The sequence below is a fragment of the Lupinus angustifolius genome, chromosome LG11 (genome assembly GCF_001865875.1).
Source record: "Lupinus angustifolius cultivar Tanjil chromosome LG11, LupAngTanjil_v1.0, whole genome shotgun sequence".
Lineage (NCBI taxonomy): Eukaryota > Viridiplantae > Streptophyta > Magnoliopsida > Fabales > Fabaceae > Lupinus > Lupinus angustifolius.
This window is the reverse complement of record NC_032019.1, coordinates 20,952,220-20,973,372: the sequence shown is the minus strand read 5'-3', so window position 1 is coordinate 20,973,372 and position 21,153 is coordinate 20,952,220. Positions and strand designations below refer to the sequence as shown.

The window sequence follows — 21,153 nt, the reverse complement described above, 5'->3', positions numbered from 1 at the left end:
TGAGCGTAATATCTATATATTGATTGTGTAAAAATTTATGCACAATTAATGTACTATCAACAATTCATTTGTATTACTTCTTTTATTTAAGAGTCAGTCATAAGTAAATATGAATAGTGGATGATATAGTAACAGTATAAAAATCTTATGAATCAAATAGATGAAATTCAAGGAAAATGTAGATAAGGGAAATGGGCACAAAATTGAGGAAATCTTATGAATCAAATAGATGAAATTCACAAACTTATTTATAACTGAGTTCATATTAATGTCATGTTGAATAGTATTCCCTTAATAGAGATATATACACAAGACCAATTTCAATTCACTTGGCTTAAAACATTTTCTTCATTGTTAGAATACTCTACAATGAATAATATTGCTTATTAATAGTTACAAGTTGATCAAGTCATTTGTGTTATGTTAATAATGAAGATAAATTTGGTGTAGGCAATATGGTGAATTATACTAAAAAATAACTTAAACTCGTGCATCTAGTTTTAATGAGTTTAAGTCTCTCAAAAAAATGAAGAGCAACACAATTTTAATGAAGGTTATATTTTTATTTAATAAAAAAAATCCCCAAATGCATGCTGTAATAACCATTTTTTTTATTTATGTGGAACTTATTTTCTCCATTTATTATTTTATTTGAAAACAGGTATATAAAGGTTTTTGACTTTTTTCATTCTCATCCCATATATCATTCTTAAGTTAAAATGTCATATATTATGGTTTAACAAAATATTAATCATTTTTTATCAAATAACCAATACACATAATTAACCACATATTCAATCAAAAACATTTAAATATATGAGATGTAACAACATTATCCAAACCCCAAAGCAAATAGATATGGTGCATAAGTGGCAACACCTCAGTGGAGGAAACGATTGATACAAATTTCTAGTGATCAGATAATTTCTCCAAAGCAAACACAACCAAATATACTTTCATATTTCTTCTCCTCTTGTCTTTTTCTCACACTTAAGATTACAATCAACAGAACCTGTGACACACACAAGCACACATAGAGAAGAAACCTTCATGGCAAGTTGCAACATGGCATCAATAGCATCTGGGTTTGTGTTGTTAAATGTTGTAACAAACTCATCATCTCTTAGGAGCAGTAATATGGTAACGTTTCCTACAAAGAATGTTAATGGGTCTTCTTCTAGGCTTGTTGTAAGGGCAGCAGATGAGGCTGCTGCTGCTTCTGCGGCGGCACCGGCAACCGTGAATCCTGTAGTAGAAGGAGAAGCAGCTAAGAAACCCAAGCCACCACCAATTGGTCCTAAGAGAGGTACCAAGGTGAGTTATTTTAATATTCTCTACATTTTTTATGTTAATTATGTTACACATATGGAATGATGCATATGTGTTGGGTATAGTCAAATATGGGTTGTAGTCGGAAGTCCCGTGTTTGGGATAAGATGGGATGAGTGCAAGAGTTTAGAAATGACAAGATTCATATCTATTGTTAATGCTTTAAATTATGGCCACGATTGTGGGTTATTGCAGCTGTTGCCATGTGGATTGTAGACGTGTTGTGATTTTTTTTGCGATTAAAGCATGCGGCCCAAATACGGTCCGATGCAGTTTTGTTGGTGTCATATCATTGTGATTTAGTGACACGCCGTAATTGCCCAATCGTGATTGCGGCGTGATGTGCAGTTACGGTGTTCACTTCTACTGCATACTGCGGCCACGTCAAGTGATGCTCTATGCAGTTTGAAAGAATGTATATTGTTTTAAGGTTTGATGTCATTTGTTAGTAGCTCTTCACTCTTCCTATGACATGAAACGATGTAATTCCCTTGGTGGTCGGGCTCCAGGTTTTGAAATGGTGGTATATTAATGACATTCTGCTCCGTGAATTGGTTGGACAGCATTAAATAATTATTTTTTCTATTATTACAACATTGATATATCAACCTGATTATTTACTTTGTTTCCACTTATTGTTGACTATGCATAAACATCTTGTTAACAGCATGTATTATGAAGTGAGATTAACGATCTACATATTCTTAGTTGTTTATTAGTTCTATTAAAATGTATCACATATTCACATTAACAATATATATATATATATGAACATCATCAACTATGCTTAAAAACAGGGTTATGTGTAAAAAATGATGTATGGTAGTGATGTATAAGCATCATTTTACATATTATGTTGAATATGATAGTTTTTGTAAATATCCACTCCTGTTCTAGGCGTGTGCTTTTTCAAGTATAAATTCCAATATTGCATGATGCATCTATGCTTCTATGGTCATGATAAGTATATATGACAAAAAACATTTCTTATGAAGATATGTAGGGAGGGAGAGTATAACAGAAACGAGGACAGTGGTCAAAACTACTTGTTTATGCAATTTGTTTGAAACTTCTTCTGAGTTAGTAGTTTGGGGAAGTTGAAATTTTTGAAACTTTAAGTTCTGTTTATTTGATGTGTTGGTTCTACTCAACAGGTGAAGATTCTTAGGAGGGAATCCTATTGGTACAAAGAATCTGGTTCAGTTGTTGCTGTTGATCAGGTTAGTACCCGAAACTCGTTCTTAAGTAACTTTTGGTAGACATGTTAGAACGCGATGATGGAACACAAATATGAATTATGTCCTATCATAAGGTTGACAATGAATCGAACTAACTCAGTATTCGTTCGAAATTCGATTCGTTATTTAGCTCGATAAACTTGGTTCATGAACCAAATGAGCTGGACTTGAGTTGGAAATTGAGTTCGTTAAATAAACGAGTCGAATTTGAGTTTGATATAGTTTCACTCGTTAGGTTTATAAGTTGGCTTTATAGATTTATATATGTATATACATATTTATATATGAGGAGAGATTTGTTTATACTCAAGTTAAATCTAACGGACCAAATGGGTATGTCCAATAAATGATGAGAGGGAAAAAGAAAAATCTTAAATAACCTATTGCATTCACTCATTTGACTTATACATTATTTTTTTATATTTATTATTATTATATATAAAAAAGATTATATTTATATATATAAAACTTTTCCAAATTTTAATTAATTATTTGAGTTGTCTAAATGAACATTCGAACTGAACCGACCAGTTCGTGAACTTTAACTGAGCCGAATTCTAGCTAAAAAAAAACTCGTATCGAATCGAGTTTTGAGTTGAGTCAATCCTTATCGAGCTGAACTCTAGTTCGACTCGGTTCGGCTTGTTTCTAACCCTACTTATTATTTTATCGGATTAAAAATTGAGACATTTTGGTTTTGGATGAAACCAGAAAGAACAAATCAGGACACTACCATCTGTTTTGTGCATGCATCAAACCTACCTCAATCTTATTCCATCCCATGGAATCTCAACTCATGTTTTTTACGGATTTCTGTTTGTTCTGCAGGACCCCAAAACTCGCTACCCGGTTGTGGTTAGATTCAACAAAGTTAACTATGCCAATGTATCAACAAACAACTATGCTTTGGATGAGATTGAGGAAGTGAAATGAGTCCATTTTATTTGTAATTTTGACTCTTATGCTATTTCAATTACTAGCTTAAGGTTTTTTCATGTAAAAAAATGTGTATCATATTGTCTCTAATATCTACCTCATGATCTCTATAAACTACATTCTGTTTGAAGTCTCTAAGTTGCTCAGAATCTTAAACTCTCCTCTATTCTTATTGAAATGAGTAATTATGCATGTTAGTTTCCATCAATGTAAGGTCACTGCAACAATTGAAATGGACCTACAAAATCCTCACTCTTCTTACTTAGCTTCATTTTCAAGTGGAAGTGAAAATTTGTTCACTAATGGATATATTGAAATTGAAAATGTATGAAAATTTTGGCAGCATAACTTTTTTAAATATGTTATGGTTACAGACTTGCAGTGTAAAGCTCTGTCTGTACACACAGACAATACAATATCTATAGTTGATGATGCACTCACAACAGAAAATTTGAAATTAATGACAACAATGAACAGTTGGGATGCATTTATGGGCTGTTATGGGGAACATATAGGTCGACAATGAATGATCATGATGTATTTGGGGAATGAATGGATCATGATGTATTTGGGGAATGAATGGATCATATAGGGCCATCTCTCTCCTTACCTATAAGTAGAGGCTTACTCCTCATTCATTTCTTCACTCTTCTACTTGCTGTTAATTTTGCTCATGAACTTATGATCTTTGCATTTGGTTTTGTTGTTCTTATCTTCATCACCTCCACTTTAAACACTTTAGGTACATCAATTCTCTAGTTTTTGCTTAGTTTTATATATCAAGATTGTGGATAAAGTTTTTGGAGGAAGTTTATGGCAATGATAGTTCCATCGAGGCTCTTCATAATCCTCCTCCGTCTTTTTCATCATAGTCCTCTCAATGACTAACAAGGGGTGCATCATCGACCACTAGACATGGTAGGGGGCTCGTCAATGACTAACAAGGGGTGCATCATCGACCACTAGACATGGTAGGGGGCTCGTCAATGACTAACAAGGGGTGCATCATCGACCACTAGACATGGTAGGGGGCTCGTCAATGACTAACAAGGGGTGCATCATCGACCACTAGACATGGTAGGGGGCTGGTGGCCCTTCTTTTTGCCGGGCAGTGTTGCCGACCGTAAACTTCTTGAAGGAATTCCTCGTAAATGAGGTGTTAAATTCTCTTGCCCATCTAAATTTTAAGCCATATGATGCTATCAATATACCAAAAGATTCAAACTGTCATTGAATTGATGTTATGTTGGGAAAACTTGTTGGATACCCACTACATGTATGGCCTACAAATAGGTGCTGGTATGGGCACAGGAAAGTACTATCCGTGCCTCGATGCCATCCCTACCCATAATTCAACTTTTTGCTGCTCTAGAATTTCAGTGATATAATACCCAGTCTGTCCTCTCAAACCAGAAAATATGTTCGACCATACTGCACTTGAACACTGAGTACGGAAAGTAAAGAAAGGAAAAACAGGAGTCCAAAGTCCAAACACCATAATATGAACCTATTTATTATGTATCAAATTTCATTCTTGACCTTTTACACTGAAAAGTGAGCTCCCCCACCAAAGCAAAACTATAAGAAACTCACCCTAAATTTCCAATGGTTTTCTGACCAGAGTCAAAAAAATGAACATGTGAGGCAACCTCACATATCCTAAAAATATCCCCCCTTCTTAACAATGAAGATTTTACAATTGAATGTCAACAAAAGAATGAAAAAATAACTTTACATCAGGGGAAAATTGATGTAGGGACATAATAAACCATTTGTAAGATACCAAATCATAAACAAAAATAAGTTGAAGGAAAAAGAATAGAAATAAAAATGGATTTACAACCACTATAACAGCAAGGACCAACAACTGATTTTGTTGCCTACCTTGACAAGACAAATACAAAGTCATGTTGAGCTTCCTTTGCCACCTACTCATTTAAAAACTGGAAGGCAGGATTCTGAAGAAGCTCATCAGCTGGTTTCACCTCTGAGAAATCTTTCTCTTGCAATGATGTAGAGAGGTCATCCACTGAGAAGGGGATGCTGCAAAAGAAGTACAAGTCAATTGGTAAAACATATAAGTAGTTTTTTTTAGTATTACCAAAGATATCCCTTCACCTTTTTGGTAAGGAACTAATCTCTTTCGGGGGGTGTGGTTGCCCCGCCCAACAAGTGTTGTTCCCAGGAATCAAACCCTTGACCTTTTGGTCATCCTGGGGATCTAGTGGAGCCTTACACCACTAGACCAACACCTTATTGGTAACATATATGTGATGTTGCATAGTATCTTCCTGTTCTAATTAATATCTGTTAAAATATAAAAACATATCAAACAATTTTATTAAAAATCTACCTTTTGCATTTTTTAACACAACAAAGAAATTAAATGCATCAATTTTCTTTTGTCCTTTATATTGGCAGACATGTTTTCAACTCTCTTTGGGCTAAAGCTCAAAATGCATGTACACTATTAAAGCAACACTAATGTCATTTCAAAAAACAAGCATTTTCACCTTGAATTGTCATCCAACAAGAAAGAATCACTCTGAGCATTATTAGAGTCCTCAGTCATAAGTACCCTCATGCTTGAAAGGACCTGAAGGAAGATTTGAGCATGTTAATCAAGTATCAGCCTCTTCTTTAATTTTGCAGCAACCAGATAAAATATAATAAAACAAAAACGTACATCTGGGGATACACTTCGGGTATTGTAATTATCATCCCAATAAAGTGCACATATTCTATACAGCTGCTGGACACTCATGACCTGAGGTGTGGGGAGGAAAGGAAACAAGGAAAAAGGCATGAGAAAAACAGAACATGAAAGACCGTGACACAGAGAAGTGAGTGCAAGAGCAAGAGATTATATGCATCAGTGATCATGCGTAGGACTATCAAACAAAATTAAAACTCAATTTCAGTCCTGGCAGTAACCTCATGAACTCTCCAAGTTGATAGACAACCTATGCAATCAAATGAACATCAACTTGCAGAAACATATGATTCGTAATGTTTCCTTTGTAAAAAGAATACAAAGAAACCACATTGAACGCATGATCAATGCAAGAACTCATCACCTCAAAATTCCGCTCAACGAAATTCCATCATGCTATGAAAGATATGCCCATATGAATATTAACAAATTCATGAGATGCATGACTAATGAACCCACACAGAAAGATCGAGATACTTACAGGGCATAAATCATTAATGATTTCATCATAGGAAATCCTATACTTCTGATGAATAACCTGTTAATAAAAAAATGACAACAATTAAACCTATAGAACTAATTTAAGACATTAGATTTCAACCACTTCATACACACAAATACATTTATATATACATATATAGAGAGAGAGAGAGAGAATAAATCTTCAATTAAGTAAGACGTGATAACTGTTCCAGTATAACCATGAAAAAGGTAGATGCTGAAAATGTAAGCCGTACAAGATGCATATTTAATAACCAACACATGAACCATGAAGGTTTTACACAATCCACAAAAAATGGAGGTAATTATGTTACTATCTTCTACATTGGAGACTTCAACTTCCTATCATAGAGGATGACCTTATGTTTATGTTCTGAAATTAACACTCATGATGTACAAGCTTATGAACTAATGTGGTTTGATAACTTACGAGGCTTTCAATTTGCCATTGCCCATTCTAACGATGTAGATTACATGGTAGTTAAGTTTAATATTGGGTTAAGAATCATTGAAGTGGGAAATAATCATTGATTTTCCAACACCAGTCTCATGGAGATTCTTGTTTGAAGTAATTTTCATACTTGCTAAGTTTAAAATGGGATTTAACAAGTCATAGCAGTAATTTGTTTGAGCATGTTTTTCATCTAGAACTAATAAAAGATGCATTTTGTCCACAAAAGATGGTTAAATGGCAAATAGTATAATTTTTTACCAGGATGAGTACAATCATTTGCCACTCAAGCTTAAGGGAAAATTTTAATGCACAATTATAAGACCTATATTATTATATGAGACTAAATGTTAAGTGATAAAATGTCAATGAGAATAAATAGCAAAGATGAAAATATTGCATTGGATGAGTAGACACACTAGACAAGATCGGGTTAGGAATGAATGCATTAAGGAGAAAGTTTGGGTGACTCCTATTAAAGAAAAGATGGTAGAGTCGTGTCTTAGGTGATTTGGGCATGTATGGCGGAGACCGTTAGAAGCCATGGTAAGGAGAGTAGATCAAATTGAGGTTAGTCCAATTTCTAGAGGCAGAAGGAGACTAAGAAAAATCATAGGTGGAACAATTAGGGAAAAAATATGTATCATTGTTTTATCAATGAACATGATTTATAATAGAGCACTACGGTGTTATTCGATTCATGTAGCTGACCCCATCTAGTGAGACTAAGACTTAATTATTGTGGTTGAAGATGAGTACCATAATATAGATTTAAATGACATGTGTCTTTTTTATTTGATAAAAAGATGCACTGTCTTCAGTTTGACTGAACTTAGCCTGTTACCATAATCATGATGTTCTCATATTTTAGATAACTGCGGTAAGTAAACACAAAACCTCATGCATTGTAAACCAAAATTGATTGTCAAAATCATGAAACAACATCAACAAGGGAAAAATAAATGATTCCATATAATCAAACAAGACACTTACCAAGAATCCAACGGCCTGTCTTATGTGCTTAAGCTCATCCCAAGATGATCCCGCATACTGCAAGCACAAGCCAATTAGGTTAGACTGTTTATGAAAATGCGCACACCAGTTCTAAATCCATACACAGAAGTCATAGGTCAACAACCACTATATCTTATTACATCCTAGGGAAACATGCACCAACTGAAAAGCTAACAATACAGTAAATGTTGAAATAATTTACCTCCTCCCTTGCTTGGACGCACCACAGCTCCAATTCTGCTAAACCAGCTTTGACATATTCCCCATTGCTGAATGTGCAACAATCGCGACGCAGAAGAAGACTAGAAATATTTTTTTTTTTAAATGTTCACCTTCCCAAATATTAAACGAAAATAAAATGATAAAAAGAAAATTTATTCCATGGTAAAGGATATATATGCAAAAACTACTTACCTATTGAAGAGTTGAACATTAATATATGAGAATGCTTGAGTGAAGATTTTTTGGATAAGGACTGGAGGCACCTGAATCCAAAAATTATATTGCATTTAAGCAATTTTCAGAAATGGCATAAGCAAGGCTAAAGGGGAGGTAATTGCTTAGTCCTCCTAGGTTAATAAGTTACACACACAAAAATCATACAAAGTTCTCTTTCAGGGTACAGAGGAGGGTGTTGAGGGACTCAATTATACTCAGCCAGTGACCCATGGGAGAATCTTTAGCAAAGGATCGGCCAGATTTTAACACTCCCTTTGAGGTTCTTGGTGCCTGTATATCAGCAATATGATTTGCATTAGGAACAGAACCAAAAACCTATGTGACTAAAATAGAGCCTAAGAATCTTCATGGAAATTCAAGTAAATATCACCTAAAGATATAGTATATAGGGACAGGCAATGGGAACTGCATGGGATGTACGACATTGTATCTGACTTTACTATTCCATAATGGTTAGTTTAAACCTCAATACAATTAAACAATCACCAACTGCATTTCAGCATACCTGGATACATAATGAAAGCAAAGATGCTAACTCCTTTTTCAAGTTGTCCCGAAGGATGCCATATATTTTCTCCACATAGGCTGTGAGCTGCTGCTTGAAGAGCAAAGCAGGGTATTTAGCCTCTACCTTGCGTACAACATCTAACGACACGACAGTGAGGTTGGCAGAAGAAGGGGATGAACGAAAACCCTGTAATTTAGTCACCAAATAAATTGGCACAACTTTGTAAGTGTGAAATGGAGATCAGATGAAAAAGAATGTGAGGAAGAATTATTACCATAGCCATTCTTCCAAATAGGGATGTTGGATTAGGTGGTTTTCTAGCTGGGGTTGCATCAATTGCACCACCAGATCTAAGACTTTGTTGCAGCAAAAACAATAGCGCAGACGTATTCAATAGCCAATAGGCCATAAGATCATTGTCTTCTTGATTCTAGAAAGTAAGGAAGAAAAAAGACAAGTTATTTAAGATCTCCAATACTTTTCTTTATGTCAGCATAAAAAGCACAAAAATTACAGAATATCACCTGAAAATTACAACCAAATCATTGAACAGAACAGGAGCCAAAAATTTCATTGTTCAACAAATAAATTTGTAAATGGGTTCATAAAATCTCAAGAAAAAAGAATGCAGGGATAACTAACAATTAAACCAGGAATCTGGCTAGTGGCAACAGCAGCGTTCCAACTTGCATACATTTACATCAAACACATAATTTCAAATATAAATCATATTCACAAAAGATTTAAGCTTAACATGTTGGGAAACAGCCAAATTTTCTCCTTTTGTGATGAAAAAAATGAGCATCTGTAGAAGCGACACACAGATAGAGCAAAAGTGGAAGAATAACAATGAAAACTTTATCATGGATAGCACTCAATGTCCAATATAAGAAGTAGGATTACAATATTTGTATTTCTCACTCTGAGCGGAAAATACTCAATCTCACTCAAATAGGATGGAATACAATGTCTCTCACTAGTCTCACACTATAGTGGATATCAATTGTCTCACTTACTCTCTATGTTGTTCTTCTCACTTACTTATCATGTTTCTCTTCATCACAAGTTCCCTTTACATACAGAAGTGCAAGAAGGCTTCTTCATAAAGAAATAAAGAGATAGTAAATAATTCATCTGTCATATTTTCAAGACACCTTGAAAAATATTTAACTTTCTAGGTTGGACTTCCGTATCTTTAAGAGTCAAGGAACATCTAAGAGTTTGGAAAGGCCATTATTGAATATATAAATTGGATCACCTACTAATGTTCAATAGTCATGGTCTCCTGTCAATTAAGGAGCAAATCCCAACAAATCTCTCTCTTCCTGACTTTTAATTGATGGGTATCATTATCCTCAATTATCTTTTTGATTGAAACTGTCTTAGTAAACATGTCGGACCAATTGTTATCCATACGGATCTTCTCTAGTTGCAACTCACCATCCTCCAAAGCATTTCATATTTAGTGATAGCGGTAATCAATGTGCTTTGTCTAGGAATAAAATGTAGTATTCTTAGCTTAGTGGGTTGCACTTGCACTTTGGTTGTCACAGGCAAAACACATCTTTCTAGAACCTGGACTCAATTCAAGCAAGAATTTTTTCATATATTTTACCTCTTTTGCTAGTTTCAAATGTTGCAATATACTCTTTTGATGTGGATTGTGGACTTTCTTTAGTCTATATATCTAATCAATTTGATAAGTCTATAAAAGCAGTATAGAGTAACTTTGGAGGTGAATTTAGACCCTTCACTGAATACCTAAAGTCCTTAGGTATCATTAGTAGGCTCTAATGCTCTCACACTCATCACCAACATGGAATAGTAGAAAGAAAACATCAAAACATTGTTGAAACTGGATTAACTTTGATGGCTCACACTAACCTTCCGATGGCTTACTAGGAACATGCCTTTAGCACTACAATGTTCCTCATTAATAGATTACCTACTCCCCCTCTTTAAAATAAGTCACCTCATCAGCTACTCTTTGGTCTCAATCCTGATTAAATTAGCTTTAGTGTTCGGTTGTGCTTACAACAAGCAAACACTAAGTGGGAGTTTTGTGCACTAGGTCACCCTAATGTTTGGTTGTGCTTGTTTTCCTTTACTTAAACCTTACAACAAGCGTAAACTTGAATTCAGAAGCTCTGAGTGTATTTTCCTTGGCTATTCTACCACTCACAAGGGGTACAAATGTTTGTCTAAGGATGGTAGAATATATATATATATTTAAAGATGTGGTCTTCAGTGAATATTTTTTTCCCTTCAACTCAATATCAATCATCTCTTCTTCTACATCTATGATAGGGTTAGACAGACTAAGCCTATAATTACAAATGTATATAGAAGAGGAAAGAGGAAAGTTTGGCTAAATGAATAAGCAAAACTCCTTCTTTGCCTTAGGTAGTTATTTCGGTTAGGCTTTAAAGGCTATAAATAGATGGGTGGTTGAGTAGTTAGTTAGTTAGAGAATTAATCATTTCTGATTTAGGAAATCAGAGTAACCTCTAGGATTCAGGAATCCTAGTTCATGTTCATCATCTTCTTGTAACTACTTTCTTCTATCAATAATAAACTTCATAGAACCCTTACAGAATCCTATTGATTCTGTGTTAAGGGTAATTCTTTTTCCTATCATCTTCTAATTTCTAATTCTTAGATACCAGTATCTAACATTGGTATCAGAGCACCTTTCTTGGTGCCTGAGGTGTGGAACCCTATCACCACCGCTGCTGAAACAATTATATGGTGTCAACAAGAAGCATGGCAAAAGAGGGAGAAGACGTATCACAAGTTGGTAATGATTTGCGAAAGGAAAGGGAGGAAATTCGACTCAGGTTGGAACTAGGGGAAGCCAGAATGAACAAGACAGAGGAGTTGCTTGCTGCCATTGCTGAGAAATTAGGGATTTCACAAAAAGGGGCCTCGAATGATGAAGTCAGTGAGAATGGTGAAGAGGTTGACAGTAGGAAGAACTTACGAGGGGGAGATCGTTGGCGTAAACTGGAAATTCCTGTATTCATGGGTGACGATGCATTTGGGTGGGTACAGAAGCTAGAACGATATTTTGATCTCAGAGCCCTAACTGAAGCAGAAAAGATGCAGGCGACATTGGTAGCATTGGAAGGAAAAGCCCTAAGTTGGTTCCAGTGGTGGGAGGGATGTAACCCCTCACCCACTTGGGAGGGGTTTAAGCTCGCGGTGGTGAGGAGGTTCCAACCTTCAATGGTTCAGAACCCTTTTGAGTTGCTTCTGTCTCTAAAACAAGAAGGGAGTGTGGAAGCTTATGTTGAGGAGTTTGAAAAGTATGCTGGAGCCTTGAGGGAGGTGAACCAAGAATTTGTGAGAGGGGTGTTCCTCAATGGACTCAAGGAGGAAGTAAGGGTAGAAGTGAAGCTTTATGAGTTGAAGTCTCTACCAGAAATAATCCAGAAGGCCATTCTGATTGAACAAAAGAATCAGGTGGTAAGTAAAAGACCCAATTCTAATTTTCCTAGGGCCTCAGGCCCTTTTAGAGGGAATTCTTACACTAAGATGGTTACTTTAGACCCCTCTTCTGCTAGCAGTAGTAGGAGGGAAGATTCTTCAGTGGGAAGTGGGGGAGGATTCTCCAAAAATAGCCAAGTTGAGAGTGGTAGGGGAAGGGGAGAATTCAAGAGGCTCACTAATGCTGAAATGAGAGAGAAAAGGGAGAAGGGGCTATGCTTTAGATGTGATGAACCCTTCAATAGGGATCATGTGTGTAAGCATAAGCAGTTGAGAACTCTTATCCTAGCTGATGGGGAGGAGGTAGAAGAAGGGGGAGAAGAGGAGCTAGAGGCTCTAAATTCTCTTCAATTGTCTCTTTATTCTATGAAGGGCCTTACTTCTGCTAAGTCTTGGAAAATAGAGGGAAGGTTGGGAGCACATCCCATAGTTATCTTGCTGGATTGTGGAGCATCACATAACTTCATCTCCAAGAATTTGGTGGAACAGTTGCAGTTGAAGGTGGACACAACAAAAGCTTATGTGGTAGAAGTGGGTGATGGCCATCACATTAAGGGGATGGGTAAGTGTTCTCAATTACAGATTACTATGCAACAACTAGAAGTGGTTCAAGACTTCTATTTGTTTGGATTGAAGGGGGTTGATGTTGTGCTGGGTTTGGAATGGTTGGGAGGATTGGGGGAAGTTATGGCTGATTTTGGAAATATGAAGCTTAAGGTAAAAATAGGGGACTCCATAATTACTCTAGAGGGTGATCCTGCTTTAGCCAAGGCAGAGTTATCCTTGAAGGCATTCATGCAGGTTCTGCTTAAGGAAGGAGAAGGATTGTTGGTTCATTGTGATGTTGCTTCCCCGAGGTCAGATTCAGAGATCCCTGGCCCAATCAGAGAGGTATTGCAGAAATTTCCAGAAGTTTTCCAGGATCCTCAAGGATTGCCTCCATGTAGAAGACAAGACCATGCTATCCATCTCAAGAAAGGGGCTGAGATACCTCATCTTAGGCCTTACAAGTGTCCTTATTATCAGAAAACTGAGGTGGAGAAGTTGGTGTCTGAAATGCTTGAAGCAGGGGTGATTAGGCCCAGTATTAGTCCTTACTCGAGTCCCATCATTCTGGTTAAGAAAAAAGATGGAGGGTGGAGGTTTTGTGTTGATTATAGGGCCCTCAATAAAATCACCATTCCTAACAAGTTCCCTATTCCTGTGGTGGAAGAATTGCTGGATGAATTGGGTGGGGCAGTGGTGTTTTCCAAGTTGGATCTGAAATCAGGGTACCACCAAATAAGGATGAGAGAGGAAGATGTGGCTAAAACAGCATTCAGAACTCATGAGGGTCACTATGAGTTCCTAGTGATGCCTTTTGGATTAACCAATGCACCATCTACCTTCCAGTCCCTAATGAATGAAATTTTGAAGCCTTATCTGAGGAAATTCACACTGGTTTTCTTTGATGACATCTTAGTGTATAGCCATGACTTAACTACTCATTTCAAGCATTTGCAAGGTGTGCTAGAATTGTTGGTGGAGCATTCTTTGAAGGCCAATCTGAAGAAGTGTAGTTTTGGACAGCCTAGTATTGAGTACTTAGGGCATGTCATCACAGGGCAGGGGGTATCTGCAGATGGAGCTAAGGTAGAAGCTATTAGATCTTGGCCAAGGCCCAAGAATGTGAAGGGATTGAGGGGATTTTTGGGGCTCACTGGATACTATAGAAGATTTGTGGGAGATTATGGTAAAATAGCCAAACCCCTCACCAACTTGCTTAAGAAGGATGCCTTTCTCTGGACAGAAGAGGCCACTAATGCCTTTGAAGGATTGAAGTCTGCTATGATGAGTTTACCTAATCTTGCTATTCCTGATTTCTCTAAGGGGTTTGTGGTTGAAACAGATGCTTCCAGCAAGGGGTTGGGGGCTGTATTGATGCAGGAAGGGAGGCCCTTGGCCTTTTGGAGTCAAGGTCTTTCCTTGAGAGCATAACAGAAGTCTGTTTATGAAAGAGAGCTTATGGCTCTAGTCCAGGCCATCCAGAAATGGAGGCATTATTTGATGGGAAGACATTTTATCATTAAGACAGACCAAAAAAGTCTTAAATTTCTCACTGAGCAGAGGTTATTTTCAGAGGATCATTCAAGTGGGCAGTTAAGTTGATTGGGCTGGATTTTGAAATACAGTATAAACCAGGGAAGGACAACTCTGTAGCTGATGCTTTGTCTAGGCAGAAAATGTACTTTGCTCTTTCTATGGTCAACAATGATGAATTAGACTCTTGGACTGAAGGATTGCACACTGATGTCAAGTGGAGGAAGGTGATGCAAGATTTGGTGGTCTCTCCCACATCTCACCCTGGGTTTGAATTGAAGAAGGGTACCTTATATTACAAGGACAGGTTGGTGGTTGCTAAGGCCTCAAACAGAATCCCCTACATCATAGCAGAGTGCCATGAGACCCCTATGGGGGGACATTCAGGTTATTTCAAAACCTTTAAGAAAATTGCCAGTTTTCTGTTTTGGGAAGGAATGAAAGCAGATATTAAAACCTATGTTCAAAAATGTGAAGTTTGCCAGAGGAGTAAGTATTCTAACTTAGCTCCTGCAGGGTTGCTTCAACCATTGTCCATTCCTCAACAAGTCTGGATGGATATATCCATGGACTTCATTGGTGGCTTGCCTAGAGTAAGAGGGAGGGATACTGTCTATGTTGTGGTTGATAGGCTCACAAAATATGTTCATTTTTTTGCCTTGGGTCATCCATACTCTGCAAAGGATGTGGCCACTGTATTTTTGAAGGAAGTAGTCAGGCTTCATGGGTTTCCTAATACTATAGTCTCAGACAGGTATCCTCTGTTTTTAAGCAAATTCTGGAAGGAATTGTTCAAGCTAGCTGGCACTCAGTTGAAGATGAGTACATCCTACCATCCACAAACAGATGGTCAGACAGAGGTTACCAACAGGTGCTTGGAGACTTACCTCAGATGCTTTGTAGGCCCTAATCCTAAGCTGTGGGTGGAATGGTTGCATTGGGCAGAATTCTGGTTCAATTCTAACTACCACACTTCAGCAGGAATGACCCCTTTTAGAGCACTGTATGGAAGGGATCCCCCTTTGTTGATAAAAGCAGGGACCATACCTTCCAAAATAGAGGAGGTTAATCAGTTGTTTGCCCAAAGAGATGGGATACTTGAAGAGTTGAAGGGAAATTTGGTCAAGGCTCAGAATCTCATGAAACAACAAGCAGACAAGCATAGGAGGAATGTGGAATTTCAAGAAGGAGATTGGGTGTTTCTCAAGTTGCAGCCCTATAAAATGAGGTCCCTAGCTCTTAGGCCTTATGCTAAGCTAGCCCCTAGGTACTATGGTCCTTTCCAGATAGAGACAAGGGTGGGAACAGTGGCCTATAAGTTGGTTCTGCCTGCACAATCTCAGGTCCACCCAGTGTTCCATGTATCCTTGTTAAAGAAAGCACTCAAGCCTCACCAGCAACCACAATCCTTACCTCCTATGTTAAATGAGGAGTGGGAATTATTGGTTACTCCAGAAGATGTGTTGGATAGCAGGGAAGACAAACAGGGGAATGTAGAAGTTCTGGTGAAATGGAAGGATCTTCCAACACATGAGAATTCATGGGAATCAGCAGCCTCAATACAAGACAAATTCCCTGATTTCCCACTTGAGGACAAGTTGGTAGTTGAAGAGGGGGGTATTGATAGGGTTAGGAAGAATAAGCCTATAATTACAAATGTATATAGAAGAGGAAAGAGGAAAGTTTGGCTAAATGAATAAGCAAAACTCCTTCTTTGCCTTAGGTAGTTATTTCGGTTAGGCTTTAAAGGCTATAAATAGATGGGTGGTTGAGTAGTTAGTTAGTTAGAGAATTAATCATTTCTGATTTAGGAAATCAGAGTAACCTCTAGGATTCAGGAATCCTAGTTCATGTTCATCATCTTCTTGTAACTACTTTCTTCTATCAATAATAAACTTCATAGAACCCTTACAGAATCCTATTGATTCTGTGTTAAGGGTAATTCTTCTTCCTATCATCTTCTAATTTCTAATTCTTAGATACCAGTGTCTAACAATCTAGTTGTGCACCTCAATCAAAATTGTGATTTAACATGTGTGATCGTCATTTTTACGATTTTTCCAAGTTCTAGCAACCCAGATCGGTGAAGATCACATAGTGGTAAGCACAGTTGGATCGACGAGTAAAAACGTGGAAGCGGTAGAATCACAGCCTTTTTACGTTTCCTGGGACCAGCTTTTTCCAGGTCAACCAAGTTCTAACCTATTTTGAATGGGAGTGGGTTGGGCACAAATGTTACAGGTTTCAGCCCAAAAAACTTATACCTAAACACTTTCCACCAGTTTTTAATTCATTCTAACTCAACAATTGTCAAATTTCACCGCCTAACACACTAACACTTCATCCCCTAAAATGTTTTGACAACTCTTAGCCTAAAACAACCCAAAACAAGTACAAACTTTACACACCTCCCCTTGTTTGCTCATTCTTAACATTGTCTACCTTTTCTTACTTGTTTTACTTATATATATATATATATATAGAATTTTATAAATATTTATACATGCATAAAAGTATATATTCATAGAGATGTTTATATATGCATAAAATATAAATTTATATTTTACTATTTTAGTAGGATCTCATGATCTGTATTACGATTCCACATTTTACATGTTATTTCCTCACCCGATCTTACATAAGATCTCAATTTTGACAACCTTGCACCTCATGACGCCAATCAACCTATACATGCTAGTGCCTCTATTTTTCCTCATTGTACAGAAAAATTCATTTCTCAAATCTCAAGTCCCAATCAAACACATCCTAATTCTAATAGTGCTCCTTCTCAAGCTAATTCACATAGACATTCAACTTCTCCTCTACTTTCTTCCAATCCTAATTCTAGTCTCAATCCTAATAGTGTTTCTTCGTTTCTGTCTTTATCTTTATCACCTCATATTTCTACTCATTCTGTACCAAGTTCATCCACTAGTCACACTCCTTTATCCCCTCCTTCCTCACATTCTCGTCACTTCACTTTTCCACTCTCTTCTCATCCTATGCATTGTTTCCACTGTTGATGCTTACACTAAGCACTCTTGGATTTTCTTGTTAAAACAGAAGTTTGGAACACTTTTCATGTTTCAATGCTTTCTCAAATTTGTTCAAACTCAATTTAGTAATACAGTTAAAGCCATTCAAAGTGACTTTGGGGGAGAATTTAGACCATTTACTACATATCTTAAATCCTTATGTATTGTGCATAGACTTTTATGTTCTCATACTCATCATCAACAAGGGACAATTGAAAGGAAACATAGACATATCGTTGAAACTCGTTTATCTTTATTAGCTCATGCTAACTTGCCTATGGTTTATTTAGAACATGCCTTCACTACTACAGTATTTCTCATAAATAGACTGCCAACACTTGTTCTTTAAAACATGTCTCCTTATCAAGCACTGTTTGGTACTGCTCTTGACTACATAAACTTCAGAGTGTTTGGTTGTGCTTGTTTTCCCTTACTTAGACCTTAAAACAAGCATAAACTGGATTTAGAAATTTTGAGTGTGTTTCTTGTTTACTCACTACTCAAAAAGGATATAAGTGTTTGTCTAAAGATGGTAGACTTTATGTTTCAAAAGATGTCATTTCAATTAATATTTCTTTTCCTTCCAACTTAACTCCTATATTTCTTCTTCTACTTCTAATAGCAATTCTATGTCTACTAATGTTGTTTTTCATCCTACCATCCATAATTTTCCCTCTCTTCCTACTTCAGCAACCAACAATGTTGCCTCTCTTCCTATGCACTCCAATTTCTCATCCTTTTCTTCACCAACAGCACATTCTCTGTTTTTCAAATTCTCTTCACCAAATCCTAACTCAGGTCTTGTCTCTCCCTCACTGGCTTCTATTCCTAATTCTCATATCAGTCCTCATAGTGACTCCTCAACTTTGTTCTTACAATCTCATCCCTCTACTGCTTCTATATCCACCTCTTCTACTGGTCTTTTTCCTCTATTTTCTACTTCTTTTCCTTTGTCCTTACATCCTATGCATACAACGTCCAAATCTGGGATTTTCAAAACCATTGTTCCCAGGGTTTTATTAGCACAAAATGAGCCAATTAATACCAAGATAAATTAGTTAATCCAGTTTGGCAGCAAGCAATGCAAGCAAAATATGATATGGTCCTTAGTACCCCTACCACCTCATAAACAAGTTATAGGTTGCAAGTGGGTCTTTAGGGTTAAACAAAACCTTGATGAGTCAGTGCACAAGTACAAAGCAATGCTTGTTGCTAAAGGGTTTCATCAAAAGCGTGATGTAGATTACAATAAAACTTTTTCCCTTGTAGTTAAACCCATCACAATCAGGATGCTTCTAATTCTTGTTGTCACTTATAATTGGCCTATTGAACAACTTGACATCAACAATGCCTTTCTAAATGGCTTTCTAGATGAGGAAGTGTATATGCAACAACCAGTGGACTTTCAACAGAGTAATAAAACCTTGATCTACAAGTTACACAAGGCAAATATGGTCTCAAATAAGCTCTTGGGGAATGGTTTGAAAGGCTCAAAGGTTCTCTTCTCAAGTTAGTAAATGTTATAATCTCCTCTTTATTCACGCTTCTCCCTCATCCAAATTCTATGTGTTAGTTTATGTAAATGATATTATAATCACAAGGTACTCTCCTTCACTCATTACCAAGATCATTAAATATATAATCCAAGGCTTCAGAAAGGTTGTCATTGAATATATTCAATAGATCACCTATCAAGATTCAATTGTTATGGTCTACCATCAATTAAAGAGGGACTCCCACTATAACACAGTCCTAATACAGTAGGCTATTAACCAATAATGATCATTGCATTTTATTAGACTACATATTCAATATTCTAGAATATACTACATGAGAATAGATTGTGATTTTGACATGGAGTTGGCAAGTATCGATCTCCCTCCCATCAGCTCGACTTTGGTACCATGTCAAAGATACTAGCCTAAAAGCTTAAGGTATTAGGTAAAGGCTTAATACTGATTTTATACAATTAAGAAAAGTTAAAAAACAGTTACCTCTATTGCAGAACCAATCATCTGGATAAGGCGATCAAATACACTTGTTCTTTCAGCTTCAAATGATTTCCAATGGAGAAGACATTTGTAAATGGTAAATGCAGCAACAGGTTTACCAAGATGGAAGCCAGTGCTTTTTATAACACATTTGACAAGGGTATCAACATACTCCTACAGTGAAGAGAAGAGTCACATATAGTGAACATATTGGAAAGAAGAACTGACATTAAATGTCAAATTTTAAACACACATGTTGACGTTCAATGTAGGATCTCCTCAGGCTATCAGATTCTGTTCCAAACTTTTTCACAGGTGTGACAGTCTCCTGCAAAGACAACTAAATTTAGATTTCACAAAACACAAAGACTGGCTTGTTATGGAAAGACACAAATAGAAAAATAGAAAGCGATGTACTTACCACAGCTTTCTGCTCTTCAGTCGAATGGTGACCATTTTCCAACTTCTGCAGCGATAAATATCAAAATTCCAAAAGATTCACACTTAAAGAAAATAAGGACCTATGTACTTAAGCAAGCAGAATTTACCTCTGAAACTTGGGTAGAAAGATCCTTTGACATCGTTTTCAAGGATGAGTTAGCCAGAGATTGTTGCCGAAGAACCTGGTTTTCAGATTCAATATCTGAGAATTTCTCTTCAAGCCTATCAGTATCAGTTAAAGCAAAAATGGTCATGATTATCGGATCTTATAACTGCAAAGAGAGTGTATGTATGATTGCTGTTTTCAGACTGGAAACAAGTAATAGTTCAAAATGATATGAATTAAATGTCTCAGATACCAACGAAACTTAATCATAAGCAAAACCTTTGCATAGCAGTCTTCAACTGGACTATTTTTGTTTCAGCATCCAAAGCTTGCTTCAACCTTTCTTCACTAATTTTGCTTGCCTCTTCATACTTCTTTTCTGTTTCATCAATTTTCTTTTCCAGCAAAGTCACCAAGGTCTACAGGGGAACCAGGAAGCAGTAGATTAGTATTAAGAAATGGTCACCTATTTAACTTTACAAGATATATATGTGCCCCAAACCACCTCACCTTGAGTTTCTCATTTTCACTAGTAAGGTTCTCCACCAAAGTATTGTCAACAACGGGAACCTCCTGTATGACAGGGACTCTCTCTGCTTCTCTTTTTGCAGCCTCCCGTTCCTTTTGAAGCAGTTCCTTAGTTTCTTTAAACTGAAGCTGCATCTCTTGCAAAGCAGACTGTAATCTTTGGGTTTCTTGTGATTTCAATACTTCCATGTCAACCTACATTTATTATTAGAGTTATAAGAACATTTGAAAGGAAATATACTTCATAATGACCTTTCATCCTTATCAACAAAGAACTGACAAATCATGTTTACTCCGGACAGAGATCACCTGTCCCAATTTCCTGTCTCGGTCCAATG

The 21,153-nt window shown here is 36.7% G+C and overlaps 2 protein-coding genes and 1 long non-coding RNA gene across 3 annotated transcripts in view; 1 reads left to right on the top strand and 2 right to left on the bottom strand.

Moving 5' to 3' along the window:
• LOC109361267 (photosystem I reaction center subunit IV, chloroplastic-like) lies at positions 948 to 3,711 on the top strand. The gene is made up of 3 exons (XM_019606666.1): positions 948 to 1,314; positions 2,484 to 2,549; positions 3,396 to 3,711. Exons 1-3 carry the CDS (start codon positions 1,051 to 1,053, stop codon positions 3,498 to 3,500), a joined length of 435 nt encoding a protein of 144 aa, XP_019462211.1. The 5' UTR covers positions 948 to 1,050; the 3' UTR covers positions 3,501 to 3,711.
• LOC109360663 lies at positions 4,992 to 5,406 on the bottom strand. Its single transcript, XR_002109203.1, has 2 exons — positions 5,153 to 5,406; positions 4,992 to 5,091 (listed from the first exon to the last, which is right to left on the bottom strand). It is a non-coding gene; the product is annotated as an uncharacterized LOC109360663 (long non-coding RNA).
• The window catches only part of LOC109360662 (myosin-6-like), a 29,960-nt gene continuing 14,226 nt past the window's right edge, over positions 5,420 to 21,153 (bottom strand). Inside the window, exons 24-39 of the mRNA XM_019605701.1 lie at positions 20,798 to 21,010; positions 20,567 to 20,706; positions 20,289 to 20,403; positions 20,162 to 20,206; positions 19,994 to 20,068; positions 19,744 to 19,914; positions 9,424 to 9,579; positions 9,147 to 9,335; positions 8,786 to 8,911; positions 8,597 to 8,667; positions 8,385 to 8,484; positions 8,162 to 8,218; positions 6,698 to 6,754; positions 6,190 to 6,270; positions 6,017 to 6,099; positions 5,420 to 5,546 (exon numbers count right to left, since the gene is read on the bottom strand). Coding sequence (XP_019461246.1) covers positions 5,432 to 5,546; positions 6,017 to 6,099; positions 6,190 to 6,270; positions 6,698 to 6,754; positions 8,162 to 8,218; positions 8,385 to 8,484; positions 8,597 to 8,667; positions 8,786 to 8,911; positions 9,147 to 9,335; positions 9,424 to 9,579; positions 19,744 to 19,914; positions 19,994 to 20,068; positions 20,162 to 20,206; positions 20,289 to 20,403; positions 20,567 to 20,706; positions 20,798 to 21,010 — 1,794 coding nt within the window. The 3' untranslated portion in view covers positions 5,420 to 5,431. The remainder of the gene's footprint in view (positions 5,547 to 6,016; positions 6,100 to 6,189; positions 6,271 to 6,697; positions 6,755 to 8,161; positions 8,219 to 8,384; positions 8,485 to 8,596; positions 8,668 to 8,785; positions 8,912 to 9,146; positions 9,336 to 9,423; positions 9,580 to 19,743; positions 19,915 to 19,993; positions 20,069 to 20,161; positions 20,207 to 20,288; positions 20,404 to 20,566; positions 20,707 to 20,797; positions 21,011 to 21,153) is intronic.